This window comes from Pinus tabuliformis, chromosome 5_2, assembly GCF_031772625.1.
Source record: "Pinus tabuliformis cultivar Carrire ecotype Pingquan chromosome 5_2, CPIR1, whole genome shotgun sequence".
NCBI classification, from domain to species: domain Eukaryota; kingdom Viridiplantae; phylum Streptophyta; class Pinopsida; order Pinales; family Pinaceae; genus Pinus; species Pinus tabuliformis.
The window spans coordinates 854,546,791-854,563,326 of record NC_142306.1 but is presented as its reverse complement, the minus strand read 5'-3'; the positions used below and the strand labels follow the sequence as shown (position 1 = coordinate 854,563,326).

General features: G+C 33.9%; 1 protein-coding gene across 1 annotated transcript; it reads left to right on the top strand.

The window, feature by feature from the left end:
• Positions 1-1,014: 1,014 nt before the first annotated feature.
• Positions 1,015-2,560, top strand: LOC149161998 (anthocyanin synthase-like). Its single transcript, XM_089435612.1, has 3 exons — positions 1,015-1,664; positions 1,751-2,078; positions 2,158-2,560. The coding sequence occupies exons 1-3, from the start codon at positions 1,168-1,170 to the stop codon at positions 2,413-2,415; spliced, it is 1,083 nt and encodes a 360-aa protein (XP_089291738.1). The 5' UTR covers positions 1,015-1,167; the 3' UTR covers positions 2,416-2,560.
• The last annotated feature ends 13,976 nt before the right edge of the window (positions 2,561-16,536 follow it).

Genomic DNA, 16,536 nt, shown 5'->3' with positions numbered 1-16,536 from the left:
AAAATATTAGATATATTATAAATTAACATGATTGATTATTATAAAATTTAGCTGTTGGAAAAAATGTCCATTGTCATTGGAATCGGAGCCAGATTACTAAGAGTTTTCAGCTACCCACCCTGACAACAACGTAGATCCAAAAATGGTCCACATCTATTGGGTCAAGACGTGGAAAAATAACTTTTTAACTAAAAGTTTCAAATGTTAGAATATTTTTTATTATCTAACTTAAAAAAAAAACTAATTCTTTACGTTCCAAAATGTAAAATATCCATCTTAGCCTTGATTATCCGCCTTATTTACCTTTGATGGATCTTCTTGGATTTTGTCTCGAACAATATCTTTCAACTCTGATAAAATGTTTTTAAATTAAAAAAAATATCTATAACTTACATCTAAATGGTTCACCCATTCATCTTTGGATTCGGTATCCTTCGACTTTAATAAAATGTTTTAATACAGGGTTCCTTTTTGGATTCAATTTTGAGGATGTTCTTTCGACTTTAATAAAATGTTTTAAAACCGTGGTTCCAGTATCAAGGTCGATTTGTCCCTTAAAGTGACACGTCATTAGTGTGCAGAGTGAAAAGCATTAAAATTTATAGTAGCAGAGGATTTAAGATGAAAAGCAAAAAAATTTATAACCCTAGAAAGGATTTGATTTTCCGGGTCTCCTCACGACCCTACCATCTCACCCTCCCAAAAAATTGTGAGTTGGCCTAATTCCCTGACTTCTTTTTTAAAAATATGGTACCATATTTGTTTCATGGTGGTGATGAGTCTCAGGGATTGCAGCCTTTAACGTGTAGTTTAAGTCCTTTGCGGTCCACACTTTAAGGAATAAATAACCAGTTAGATGGTCGTGATTTCACGTGCCTACTTGGAAGTCGCTGTGCGTTCCTCTACCATTCCAATTTCTAACCATAATCGAAACGTAAAAATCTAGTTATTCCATGAAACCATGACATGTAAAATTTGATCAATCCATCGACGCGCTCCCAACGAACTTGCACAGCGTCCACCAGCCCATCCACCAGCCCAGTTTCGAAAAAGAGTGGTAGATACAGTGTGCAATTTATTTATATCGCAATCTCTGTAACCGCTGCACACCTCAATCCCATTCATTTCCTAAGATACTTGAATTCTGAATTCTAGTTTCTAATTATCATGGCACCAGCGAGAGTGGAGAGCCTTGCATTGAGCGGCCTCGCTGAAATTCCTGCCGAGTACGTGAGACCTGTGGAGGAGAGGCCTACCGAATGCGTTCTCAACTTGAAAGGAGGACTGGAGGCCGAAGGCCCGCAGATTCCAGTGGTAGATGTTGCCGGATGGGATTCTGCGGACGAGGACATCAAGAAGGAGATCAGACGTCAGGTGGCGGAGGCAAGCAGGGAGTGGGGAGTCATGCAGTTGCTGAACCACGGCATATCTGAGACTCTGATAGAGCGACTTCAGGCAGCCGGGAAGGCGTTCTTCGACCTCTCTGTTGAGGAGAAAGAGAAGTACGCGAACGACCACGCAGCGGGGAAGATAGCGGGGTACGGCTCCAAGCTCGCCAACAATGCCAGCGGTCAGCTTGAATGGGAGGACTACTATTTCCACCTGTTATGGCCTGAACACCGCAGAGACATGACCACCTGGCCTAAACATCCCCAAGAATACATGTATTTATATATCTTCTTACTCTTTTTTACAGATTTTTATACACTAATTCACCAGTAATTGATTATGGTTTATGAATACATTGCAGCGAGGTGACAGACGCCTACGGTCGGGAGATACGGAAGCTTGTCACTAAGGTCCTGGGGACGCTTTCGTTGGAGCTGGGCGTGGAGGAAAGTCGAATGGAGCGCGTGCTCGGTGGTGAAAATCTGGAAATGCAATTGAAAATAAATTACTATCCCCGCTGTCCACAACCGGAGCTTGCTCTCGGAGTGGAGGCGCACACTGACATCAGCGCACTGACATTCCTTCTGCATAACATGGTGCCCGGCCTTCAGCTCTTCAAAGACGGCAAATGGGTCACCGCCAAATGCATTCCAGGCGCCCTCCTCATCCACATTGGCGACCAAGTCGAGGTATGCCATTAATCCATTTTCAATTTATCATTTAATTATTATCCCATTTCATAATTAATGTGTAGTTGCGGATCATCAGATATTGAGCAACGGGAATTTCAAGAGTGGGCTGCACAGAGGGCTGGTGAACAAGGAGAAAGTAAGGATTTCGTGGGCTGTATTCTGTGATCCGCCAAAAGATGCGCTGATCGGACCCATGAAGGAGGTGGTGGACGAGAACAACCCTCCATTGTTCCCGGCGAAGACCTTCCAACAGCACACCGATCATAAGCTGTTCAAGAAAGCCCAAGCCCAGGCGGAGGCCCAGGCAGCCAAGAAACTCAACCAATGTACTTGAAGTCCTACTTTAACATTAGGCAGAGCTGCGGCGTTAGATGGTGTGGTGTTTTCTGTTGGTGGGCTATTTCAGAGTGACTTTGTTTACAATTAGTTAGACTGTCGTATTTGCTGTTTCTTCTGAAAATGTTGGATGGCCTTTATCAATGCAATGCATGCTTGTTCATATATGGTATCCAATGAATTGTTAAAATTTTCCAGTTCACCTTTTCAACTGCTTCTACTTTGAAAATTTATATATTGATATATGTTCAAACGTATTTCACTCTTGTCATCTGTATATATCTTCTTAGTATGAGTAGGCCAATTTTTCTTATAATCTTAATCATCTTATTTTATGGTTATAAATGAAGCATCAGGTCAAATATTAAATTTATTGCATTTTTAAAACTACGTTTATTGGTTAATATTTACCTAATATAGTTATTAAATTATTATTCAAATTATTAAATAACAAATATCACCGTTGTAATAATGGTTAGTGCAGTTATATGGTTGTTTTCAGAGGAGCAGTTATATGGTTGTTAAATGTAGATATATTTTAAAGTAAACATTTCATGATATATTTTATATCATCAAAATTTTAAAAAACTATTAAAAATTAATTAAATTATAATTGGGTGAAGGACTTATTCTACAGATTGTGTGATTTATACATGACTTTTTAAAAATAAAATAAAACATTTTCTAAATGAAAAACAATATAGACAATAATAAAAACCAAACTGAATATACAAATTTAATATAAAGATTTGGTAAAAATATTTAAGTCTCAATCAAATATTTTAACATGAAATAACATAATTTTATTGAGTTTAAAGAGGCATAAAATAACTGAAAGTAAAAAGTCATTATATTTTACATTTGACTGTGAGTAAAATATATAGTTTGTATATTTTTAAAAATATTTTAATATAACATTTAAATAAATTATTTGAATATTTATAGTAAGTAATTTATATCAAAATTAATTTTATAGAGAAAAAATTAATTCTGGTAATGTTAACCATAATAAAATATTTAGATGTTTAGAAAAAAATAATTAATGAAACTGAAAAGAATTAATATTATAATAAATAGCTTTTAATTTGTAATTATTATTAAAAAACTGTAAAAATATTTCCAAAATCGAATTCCTACATCTATATAATAATTATTGATAATTAAATAAAAAATTTAAACACTTTATTTAAAATTTTCAAAATAGAAATTCTAAAATAAATACACAAATAAAAATATACATAAATATATGACTATAAATAAAGTTGCTATATTTTGAAAAAAAATAATTCCGTAAATACTTGAAAGCCGAGAATGAAATCTCGGATAAGCGATTATGCGGGAGGAATTTTTCCTTAAGCCCGATCCTCTGAATCGCCTTTGACAGTTTATTAGTACCGTTTCATAAGATTCTACTCCAAGCGTTCACTAAATGCTCCTGCAATTGAAAAACAATAAAGAATATAAATAAGTTAACGCACAATATAAGCAGTGAACACTCTTGCAGTTGAAAAACACGATACAGAAAAGTTACACGAGCACTAAATTTTCCTGTGGCTGAAATACAAGGAAGAATATACAATAAGCTAGCGTACAATATGCATTTACTCCATAGAAAGTTACAGAAATTTTACAGTAGGATATGAAGTTGCAGTGTGAAACATAAATTTGAATTATTTTAATATTGGAAATTTAATAATTTTATTGAGGGGAAAAGTTTATTTCACAGTTTAGTATGATATAATGTATAATATTGTTTGTTAGTTTATTTTAGATTTGTATTTAAGATGAATTTATGTTGGTATTTACATAAATGAAAAATTATATTAATAGTATATAGTTTTTTTTAAATAATCAAGGAAAAAACAAAGCTAAGTTTGAACGGTCAATCGAAGATTGGGGGAGTTAATCACTACCGTGGGTACATTAGTCGCAGTCTCACCCTGCTTAAACAGTCATTGCATCTCTACTGATTAATGAAATGCATAGTGACCAAAGCCATAGTTGTCACCTACTCCATCTCTACTGGTTAATGAAATGCATAGTGACCAAAGAAATAGCTGCCACCACCTCACCCTATTTAGACAATTAGTCCATCTCTACTGGTTAATGAAATGCATAGTGACCAAAGCAATCGCTGCTACCACCAACACAATAGCACAACAGCCCAAAGTGAGCCCAAAGCAATAGCTGCCACCACCTCACCCTGTTTAGAGAGTCAGTGCAACTCTACTGGTTAATGAAATACATAGTGACCAAAGCAATTGCTGCCACCACCAACACAACAGCGCAAAGTGAGCCCGAGTTGGGCCTCTGAGACATTCGAAAAGAGCTTCATCTTATTCAACTTACATTCGAAAAGAGCTTCATCTTATTCAACTTCAGTTACAGAATTAGAACATTGGCGTGGGCCACATTGAGCGGCGGCCACATTGAGCAGCGTATCACATGTCTGCCCCAATTTGAATTGTCAAAATAAAGTGCTCCAGTGGAATTGTTAGATACTTAGTTGGTCAAAATTATGCATGTTAATTTTGGCTTAATTTTGGTTGTATATGTGGGATAACATTTTATGCTTACTAGTGGTTTCCAAACTATCATCTTTATAAAACTTGATTAAATAGATTCAAATTATTTATGTTTTGGATGGTTTATGATTTATAATGCGATTTTATGGCCTACTAAACAAATTAAAATCACCAAATAACTTATATATTTGTAACTTACATATTTATAAATGAATGAAAAAAAAATACTACCAAACTTTTTAAAAAAAATCCAAAAAAAATATTAAATATTAAATACATTATAAATTAACATGATTGATTATTATAAAATTTCGCAGTTGGAAAAAATATAAAATATTAAATACATTATAAATTAACATGATTGATTATTATAAAATTTCGCAGTTGGAAAAAATGTCCATTTTCATTGGAATCGGAGCCAAAGTACTAAGAGTTCTCAGCTACCCACCCTGATAACAACGTAGATCCAAAAATGGTCGACATCTATTGATAACCTTGGGTCAAGACGTTGAAAAATAACTTTTTAACTAAAAGTTTCAAATGTTAGAATATTTTTTATTATTATCCCTGCCGTGTCAGAGTTAAAGCCTTCCATATATCCTTGACCATGACTTAGTTTTAGATTTGACTAAAAATTAGATTATATTGTGTAACATTTAATATTAGCCCAATATATTTAATTTATTTCTTAAAATATTTTATTTTATTTGTAGTGAATTTGATTGACTCTGATCTTAGTGTAATGATTATCTATCTGTACCAAGAAGTTTTATTTACGGCAGTGTATAACATATAATATAGGGTGTAATATATAATATGTAACTTTTTTGAAATTTAGGTGGAAAAAGTTTTAAAAATTTGATGATGAGAGTGTTTAATGGTTTTTTAAGTGTGAAAATAGATGCAATATATAATATAGGGTGTAATATATAATATGTAATTTTTTTGAAATTTAGATGAAAAAAAATTTAAAAATTTGATGATCAGAGTGTTTGAATAGTTTTTTTAATTAATAATTTTTTTAATTGTAGAAATAGATTTATCTTCTTTAGAGAGTAGTCGAGTCAGTCTATCTCTACTGGTTAATGAAATGCATAGTGACCAAAGCAATCACTGCAACCACCAACACAATAGCACAAAGTGAGCCTGAGTCGGGCCTCTGAGACAATCGAAAAAAGGTTCATCTTATTCAACTTCAGTTGCAGAATCAGAACTTTGGCGTGGGTGTAACATCCCTACCGTAATAACTCAACGTAATTAAACAATTATGAAATAGTTACGAATCAGTGATTAACTGATTCTTGTTATGTGGAAAACTGGTTGAGGGGAATGCTTCCATGAATAATCCCGTTCGCATTCCGATTTTCCGCAGGGGGTTGGTGTGGGGGTTCTCCCAATTCAAGTCACATACGAACAAGGAGAAGTAGTTTCGAATTCTGTTTATTCTTTTGGAAGTTGTTTTTTGAGCTCGAGACTGCAAGAGAAGCCTCAAATGCCGGATGTTAAGAGCATAGGTTTTGCAGCGCCAGAAAGATTTGCACATTCTCATTAAGCGGTGAAATACCCTTCAGAAACAAAAGATTTGCACATTCTCATTAAGCGGTGAAATACCCTTCAAAAACAAAAGAAATTACAGTCGGAGCCGCGTCCTGGCCGTTTTCTCCAAGAAAGACTGGCGCTAAACCCCTACTTTGCTTCAGGCAAAGCCGATCGGTTTCTGGAAAGGAGCTGGAAGCAGCTCATCATACGATGGAGCCAGAAGCAATTATTGAATATGTTTGCCAAGAAGCTCACCAGTAAGTCTGTGAAAAGAGGTGCATGTTCATAACTCAATTCTCTAAAGCCTTTGATATTATTCTGCAATTTCTTTTAAAGGGAAAGGGATAACTCTTGCATAAGCTCGGCTATGATAGATACTGTAGATGTCAAAATGTTTGATTTCTTTGTTGGCTTTGAGTTGAAGTTACGATATGCTTTAAAGGAAGAATTTACGACATGCTTTAAAGAAAGTATTTTAATGCATGCAGTAAAAGATTGATTAATTTATATGTTTTCTTGGTAAAAAAAAGTATTTTAATACATGCCATAAAAGATTGAATATTTTATATGTTTTCTTGGTAAAGAAAACATGTTAATTCATGCAATTAAAGATGATTATTTTATATGTTTTCTTGGTAAAGAAAATATGTTAATTCATGCAGTTAAAGATTGAATATTTTATATGTTTTCTTGGTAAAGAAAATATGTTAATGCATGCAGTAAAAGATTGAATATTTTATATGTTTTCTTGGTAAAGAAAAGTATTTTAATGCATGCAGTAAAAGATGATTATTTTATATGTTTTCTTGGTAAAGAAAATATGTTAATGCATGCAGTTAAAGATTGAATATTTTATATGTTTTCTTGGTAAAGAAAGTATTTAATGAATGCATATAAAAGAAATAGCAGTTAAGTTGGATTTTATTGAGAAGGGATATGAGCTTTATTGCATTGGGACGCTAGCTAATCTCTACGTTTCTTTTGAAATGATTATGCATTACATGCATGATAGAAATAGCTAATGATGTGTTTCTAAGCGCATAGATATTCATTTCTATAGTTCCTTTTCGGAAAAAGAGTGCATACTTCATGTATGAAGATGAAGGCTTTTATGAGAGTTTTCTTGGAAACAAAAATAGAGGTTCTTTCCTTAAAAGACATATGAATAGTGTTCATATCATATCAAGAATCCATACTTGTTTCATGAAAAGATTATGTGCATTGAAGTAAAAGTAATTGTGTTAGAAAAAACACATGTCATATGCACATAAGGGTAACTATTGTGACATTGGAAATATGATTTTGGGTGTACGTAGAGAAAGTATTAAGTTAACTTTCTTGGAAATATTAATCTCTTGAAAAGATTGTCTTGCTAGATGAGTTGGGTCGATTTCTAGTCTGGTGCATAAAAAGGGTAAGTTAACCTTGTTATTGTTTCTTGATTTTTATGCATAAAGATGGGTATTCCCAATATTTTCTTGAAAGAGAAAGCATGAGGAACTTACTTATAGGAAGATAAAGAAATGGGGTTATAATGACTTCCTTTAAGAAAGAAGTATGTGATTTGTTACATGAAATGATGGTAGTATTCTAGTGAAGGGAATAGAAGGGCTATTATGATAAGCTAATGTGTGCACAAAGAATAGTCATTGTGATATAAGAGTTATGTGCTTTGTATGATAGAGAAGCTACGTTGAGTTCTTGAAAAATAACTATGTGAAAAGAACATATGTGCTTAAGCATAGAAACAACAGTTTATTACATGACAATTGCGTTATACATGTTAATAGAACTAATGAGTTAGATCTCTTAAAGAGAATTATGCATTAGTGAGAATAGACATTGTGGAGGTAAAACCATATTTACTTGGGTATATGTACTAGTTAAATAGTATGTCATGCTTGCTCATGCATATGAGTAGATGTTAAAAGATCTCTTTTAGAGGTTGATTATTGATTCATTAATATGGTATCTAATCTTGTTGCCAAAGCTTGTTGACGACAACATTGACAGGAAACGATGGCGGTTGGTGCCAAAGAAAAGTGATGTTTAACATTGTGGCAAGAAAAGGATTAATGGTCCATGCAGATGAGTTCGAGTTGCAGGATCGTCCATTGCTAGAACAATCATGCCACAAGGAATGTTGCATGTGGTGGTATGTAAAAAAAGGTTTCATGGAAAATGTATTAGCTTTTAGCTATTTATGTGACAACTTAATAATAATTCATTATAATGATTTTATAACAATGGTTAAGGGATGAAATCCCTTATAAGCCATTGAGTGAGGGGTGAAAACCCTCACGAACGTTTAATAATAAGATTAAACGTTTGCTAGTTTTCACCCTACAGGGTTTCCAGGGTATATTGGTGTTCAATGGTGTGATTGCCTTTTGTGTCAGTTTGATGATGATGAATTCTTGATGTTAATGGTTCTTTATTTGATGGCATAATCATAATGTCCAAGTATGAGATAATTTAATATGGTTAAGGAAATCATGGAATGGATGCAAGGATTCATGAGACAGTTTATGTTATTACACTACCACAGTGGTGGTTAATGGTTATGCAACTTACTGTCTCTTAATGCAATTTACTTGATGTACTAATGAACATTATATCTAATGGTTAATGAGGAATTTGTGGAGTTGTGAATTGGATAATTACTTGTGGGTAATTTGTATAGAAAAATTCTAACTCCCTGCTTTTACATGCGGGGTTACCATGGTACATTATAGTGGGCCACATTGAGCCGCATATCCCATGTGTGCCCCAATTTGAATTGTCAAGACAAAGTGCTCCGGTGGAATTGTTAGATAATTAGTTGGTCAAAGTTATGCATGTTAATTTTGGCTTAATTTTGGTTGTATATGTGAGATAACATTTTATACTTACTAGTGGTTTCCAAACTATTATCTTTATAAGGCTTGATTAAATAGATTCAAATTATTTATGTTTTGGATACTTTATAATGTGATTCTATAGCCAAGTAAACAAATTAAAATCATCAAATATATATTTGTAACTTACCTATACTACCAAACTTTTGAAAAATTTATAAAATATTAGATACATTATAAATTAACATGATTGATTATTATAAAGTTTCGCTGTTGGAAAAAATGTCCATTGTCATTGGAATAGGAACCAAAGTACTAGAGTTTTTCGGAGCCAAAGTACTAGAGTTTTCAGCTACCCACCCTGACAACAACGTTTTACTCTACCCACCCTGACAACAACGTAGATCCAAAAATGGTGGACATCTATTGATAACCTTGGGTCAAGACGTGGAAAAATGAAAAATAACTTTTTAACTAAAAGTTTCAAATGTTAGAATATTTTTTATTATTATCCCTGCCCTGTCAGAGTTAAAGCCTTCCATATATCCTTGACCATGACTTAGTTTTAGATTTGACTAAAAATTAGATTATATTGTGTAGCGTTTAATATTAACCCAATACATTTAATTTATTTCTTAAAATATTTTATTTATTTTTAGTGAATTTGATTGACTCTAATATTAGTGTAATGATCATCTATCCGTACCAAGAAGTTTTATTTACTGCAGTGTATAATATATAATATAGGGTGTAATATATAATAGGTAACTTTTTTGGAATTTAGGTGAAAAAAAGTTTTAAAAATTTGATGATCAGAGTGTTTAATAGTTTTTTAAGTGTGGAAATAGATGCCCTATATAATAGAGGGTGTAATATTTAATAATATATAATAGGTAAATTTCATATATAATATGTAAATTTTTTGAAACTTGAGTGAATTTTTTTTTAAATTTGATGACTAGAGTGTTTGAATAGTTTTTTTAATTGTAGAAATAGATTCACCCTGTTTAGAGAATCATCCATCTCTACTGGTTAATGGAATGCATAGTGATTAAAGTAATTGCTGCGACCACCAACACAACAGCGCAAAGTGAGCTCGAGTCAGGCCTCTGAGACATTCGAAAAGATATTCATCTTATTCAACTTGAGTTGCAGAATCAGAACTTTGGCGTGGGCCACATTGAGCCCCATATCCCATGGGGCACGTCAAGATAAAGTGCTTCGGTGGTGGAATTGTTCGATAATTAGTTGGTCAAAGTTATGCATGTTAATTTTGGCTTAATTTTGGTTGTATATATGGGGTAACATTTTATGTTTACTAGTGGTTTCCAAACTATCATCTTTATAAGGCTTGATTAAATAGATTCAAATTATTTATGTTCTGGATGATTTATAATGCGATTCTATACCCAACTGAACAAATTAAAATCATCAAATAACTTATATATTTGTAACTTACCTATTTATAATAAATGAATGAAAAATACTACCAGATTTGCAGGATTTAGAACCATAACCCCTGACGGGCACATCTATGGCGAACCATGTTAGTGTAAATTAAAGACAGATCGGTATCGAGGCAGGTTTGGAGGCTGCTCTGACCATTCCAATTCGCTCCATAAATTTTCGGTTATTGTTTTCCAATATAATGCGGCCTCATTGGCCCTTCGTAATTGAATTATTTCTCATTTGTTTGGTGTTGGGTAGGTTTTAAAAAGGCAAGAGCTAACGAGTCTGTTATAGGGCATTAAATGTCTACATAGTTGCAAGCTTGATAGCCGGATAACACACGCGCAGTGAGTAGATAAATAAAAAATAAGTGCGGTGTGTTATCGGGCTATCGAGCTTCCAGCTAAACAAACATTTAATACCCTATGACAGGCTCGTTAGCTCTTGCCACAACATTGCTGCAAAGTCATTTCTTCCGAAAGACATGCAATTATTGTTTCATGAATTGTGCCGTTTTGTTACTTTACCGTATTGACAACTGCCCACCAGGTTTGAAATTCAGCGTTCCACTGAACGTTTTTTCGTATTTTACAGTCAATAAAAATTTTGAAACGTGAATAAGGACGCGTTAAAAAATTATTTGAAACGTCAATAAGGACATGTTAAAAATAAATTAAATAGTAAATTGATTTCAAAATATTTAAATTAACCGTCATCAATTTTAATCGTTGTTTGTAAATACTTAAGTTTAATAGAGTTGATTCAATCATCTCTTCAGCTGAGCAAAGTTTTGTTTCTGGTCATGATAAGAGATCGTCCTTTCAAGATGGTTTATTACACTTCATTTCATCATGATTTCTTGGTTTTGTAGAGTTAGAATTTTGGAATTTTTTAAGATCAAAGCCAAGGTGAATCCAAAAAAAGTTCATAATGCTTTTGGATTCACCTTGGCTGTGATCTTAAAAAATTCCAAAGTTCTAACTCTACAAAACCAAGAAATCATGATGAAATAAGTGTAATAAACCATCTTGAGAGAGGACGATCTCTTATAATGATTTTGTTAAGTTAACAGAATGTCATGTTTAAGTTGCAATTATAATTTTATTAAGTTAACATAATGATGTTATGTTTAAGTTGCAATATAACAAAAGAGAAAAAAAAATGGGCACTCTTGTATTTACATAAATCTTAAACTGATGGACAAAAATAGAATAACCTTGGCACGTCATATAAATTTCAAATTCCACATTTGCACTCTACTTTACATTCATATATGGATGGGTTGCAATATTTGCAAACCACATCATGGAAAAAAAAAAAAAAAAAAAACAAAAAAGCTAGAAAGTGCATAATTCATATATTGCAATTAGTAATAATCATTTCTCAGTCTATAAAGTTATTAAATCTAACGATTAGACATACACAACCCTACTACATAATGACTCTATAGACCAGTAAATATTGGTTGTTTATATTGCAATAGTCAAATCACTAGTACTAACGATTGAATCAATGTGTCATTGTATCAATGCAACCCCTTCAAAGATCATGCATTGATGTATCGAGAAGGAATAAAGCACAAAGTGACTAGGGGAGGGACGCCATTACTTGTGTGCCCTCCCTTCCACGTTGGCTGCTGACGTGGAGACTCCAATATATGTTGTATGACACTTGTTGAGTACAATGTGCCACCTATTGCGGTTGGTGAATGCATTAAATCCAGTCTTAAACGCGCTGTCTAGGGTTTCCTCTAGCACATTTTGTGGCATTTCTTCGTTGTCCTGTGTTATCTTGTTTGAGCCCGGTGTGTGGGTAGTGCACTCCACCGACGATGGCTCCTCTCAACTCTAGTACTGATTCACCTGGTCCGCCATTCTAGTGCTGCTCATCGGGCAATGTTATTTGCAGTGGTTCATTTCTTGTTTAGGGTTTAGGGTGTGGTTTCTTTACTTGTTTCAAGGGGGTTAAATAGTGGCTCTGTGGTTGTTCATTCTGCTTCGTGGGGGGTTAACCAACAACTTTTTGGTTGTTCGTTCTGCTTTGTCGGGGGTTTACAAATACGCTTGTTTTTGTTTCATCCTCGCAACTTGTTGTTTGCGAAGGAGCCAGTGGGAGATTCGAGCAAGTTCGATGGTCGACATGCAGGTTTTGAAGTCCATGAAGGTAAGTCTTGAAATTCATGGTTTCTTTTTTGCGAATTTGTTTTAACATTTTTTAGGTTTATTCCCAAATGCTAATTTCTCTGTATGTTTACAAGTTTGTGTTGCAGGTAATTTGTATGGTTGTCATAGAAGAGGTATGGAAAGGTTTGGGGCGACATTTGGACATGGTGGTGGCTTCTATGACTCTCAGACATAATTCTAAACCCTACCAACCATTATGTGTTTTTCAACACTTGAATTTGTTGTTGGAATTTAGCTTTTGTTTCACTGGTGTGGTTTTCAACACTTGAATTTGTTGTTGGGAGTTTAACTCTTATTGCATGGTTTATGGTAGGGTTCGGCAAGGTTTATGGTTATTCATGGGTTTAGCTCTTTTTGATGCCATGACTATCTTTATATGTTTCTTGTAGTGTTGCTTGTAGGGTTGAAAATGTGTTTCTTCTTTGCTTTGCTTCTGAGAAGCATTTCCTGCACTTTCTTCCTCTGTTACGATTTTTGCTTGCCTCTGCTTCTGGGAAGCATTTCCTGCACTTTCTTCCTCTGTTATGAAATCCTTTTGGGATTGTCTATCCCCTGTGGAATTCTTTTTCTTATGGTCATTTTGGAGGAAATTTTGTTCATTCTCTTGAATTAAAAACCCTGCATATACATAATTATTTTTTCCACCAAAAATTATATTTTTCCCTTCATATGCAATGGGCATCTCTTCTTCTACCTCGGGTTCTCTCGGCAACCTTTCAAAATCCTTGCCAACACATGTGAGACGACACCAACGGAAGGCAGATTTACTCTGCTAAGCTCCTATAAAAACTTGAACATGTACCTATAAGGCAAGGTCATAACTACCAGATAAAAAGCTAGCTTTATATTCCCACCAGCCAGCTGCATCTTGATTTTACACATCAACTTACAAATCTTCCTTATATACGTCTTCACAACACATGGTAAAGGAGAGTTCGAAGGTGGCCTGCCTATAGTGGATTCTTTATCCTCTATCTTCCTCCATCTTCGTGAAATCTACAAATGATTATCCATCATCTACAAAGCCGAAGTCTCTCATAAATTTTAATAGTTGTTCCTCTCTTTTTATGAGGTTCTCCACTTCAGCATTTGAGAGCTATTCTCCTCCTTCAGCATGGAAACTTCCACAAGTCAGCATTGTTTATTTTTATGTCATGACTATCTTTATATGTTGCTTGTAGGGTTGAAAACTTGTTTCTTCTTGCCTCTTCTTCTGAGAAGCAATTCCTGCACTTTCTTCCTCTTTTAGGAAAACCTTTTGGGATTGTCTATCCCATGTGGAATTCTTTTTCTTATGGTCATTTTGGAGGAAAATTTGTTCATGCTCTTGACTTAAAAACCCTGCATATACATAATCAGTTTTACCACCAAAAATCATATTTTTCCCTTCATATGCAATGGGCATCTCTTCTTCTACCTTTGGTTCTCTTAGCAACCTTGATTCTTTATCACCTCTATGAGACAATATTGCCTCATTTCCTTTTTAAACATAATTTTGGTTTTGTCCTCCATCTTCATGAAATCTACAAATGACTATCCATATTTATTCACTCGTTTGTCATTTAATTATTCTCTTGCCTTGTAGATGCTTTATTTGGCTTGTTGATGCTTGTTGATGCTTCACCACACATGCACTCTCTGTTTGTCTTCTAAGTTAACTTAGAGTAAATGAGGATTGATATGAGGTGTGAGGTTAGGTAATTTTACCGTTCACTATTTTATAGAATTTTCGTATTAAAATAAGTGACTTGTTTAAGATTTCACTATTCACTCATTTGTCATTTAATTAACAACTCAGTTGATCCTTGTTGATTTCATTATTCACTCGTTTGTCATTTAATTATTCTCTTGGCTTGTTGATGTTTTATTTGGCTTGTTGATGCTTCATGGCACATGCACTAAATTTGTCTTCTAAGTTAACTTACAGTAAATGAGGTTTCATATGTGGTGTGAGGTTAGGTACTTTTATTGTTTACTATTTTATGGAATTTTCATATTAAAATAAGTGACTTGTTCAAGATTTCATTATTCACTCGTTTTTCATTTAATTAATAACTCAGTTGATGCTTGTTGATGCTTTATCATTTAATTAACAACTCAATTGATGCTTATTGATTTAATTATTCGTTCATTTGTCATTTAATTTTTCTCTTGCATTGTTGATGTTTTATTTGGCTAGTTGATGCTTCGTCGCACATGCACTTTGCCTATCTTCTAAGTTAACTTACAGTAAATGAGGTTTCATATGAGGTGTGAGGTTAGGTACTTTTACCATTCACTTTTTTAATGGAATTTTAATATTAATACAAGTGACTTGTTCAAGATTTCATTATTCACTCATTTGTCATTTAATTAACAACTCAGTTATAAATGTGTTGTCAATTAATTGGTTTGTAGAGGCAAACAAAAAATCCCATTTTCATTCTCAGGTAATATTTCTCCATTATAATAGACTATAGATGTTCCGTCTAAAATCGATTTCAGTTACAATGCCACAAACAATATGAAATAAAATAGCGTAGGTTGTAATCCAAAATCTTTTTGTGACAAGAAAAAGAGACAATCCATTCAAAATCCACATCATAATGTGGTTACAACCAAAAACATATGACACCCCTATTCTTTATGGCCTTGAGAATCTTCAGTGCCAATACTCCTTGAGTTACCTACTTGAGCCAAGTAGGTTAGCTTACCTAAAAAGGGTTGGTTAGGAAATGGTTCATTGCTGCCATATGATTGAGTCCAATTTGCACCTTCCAAGCATGGAGGAATTGAACACCCATACCTCACATTTGCACTACTAACCCCTGCATTAATTGGAGGTGTGTGATGAGCATACATAGAATTGACACCTCCTCTTGTAGGAATAAGGAAAGTGGGTAAACCCCCATTTTAATATTGAGGCACTTGAATGCTTATGAGGTCTTGGAATAATGGTATATTATCTGCAATATTGTCTAATTTGTTTTTTTAATCTTGGTTTCATCAGTTGTGCTTGCATCATTATCAACCATATCAATCATCCCTTGTTCCTTTTCAAGCATTTGTTTAGCCTTTCTTGATTCTTTTTCATGTCTTTCCATTTGTTTTTGTTGGTCCTTCTCTTGCCTTGCTTTCTCTCTTTCAAGCCTTTGATCTGCTTGACATTGTGCTGCAACAATCCTTACTTCCTTCTTCTCCTTGGATAGATCCTTCTTTTTCTGTTTTAATTCTTGAATTTCAAATTTCTTTTTTCATACTCAACTAATAGGTTTATATAGTCTTCTGAGGTGAGTAACTATGAACTTCGGCCCAAACGAAGACTACCCAGTGTTCCTTGTTTTTTTTTCATTGACACTCTCTCTACTGGTAGCTTTAGGAACTGACCAAGTAACTTCTCCACCCCTCCCACCTGCATTTCATTGCTTGGCACTTGCCTTTTAGTATCCAAGACAACTGATTAAACTATATTTTTATCTTCATCTGATGCCTCATTATGTGCTTCATCTTCTTCCATTGATCTATTGTCCACAAAAAATGAACAATTTCATTGTTCAATTTTGTTGGTTGTGAAGGAATGTTCATGCTTTGTTCATTGGTTCTTGAG

Coding starts and splice junctions, on each gene's coding strand:
- LOC149161998 (XM_089435612.1), top strand. CDS start 1,168: ATGGCACCAGCGAGAGTGGAGAGCCTTGCATTGAGCGGCCTCGCTGAA. Junction 1,665..1,750: donor AAACATCCCCAAGAATACAT/GTATTTATATAT, acceptor AATACATTGCAG/CGAGGTGACAGACGCCTACG. Junction 2,079..2,157: donor ACATTGGCGACCAAGTCGAG/GTATGCCATTAA, acceptor GCGGATCATCAG/ATATTGAGCAACGGGAATTT.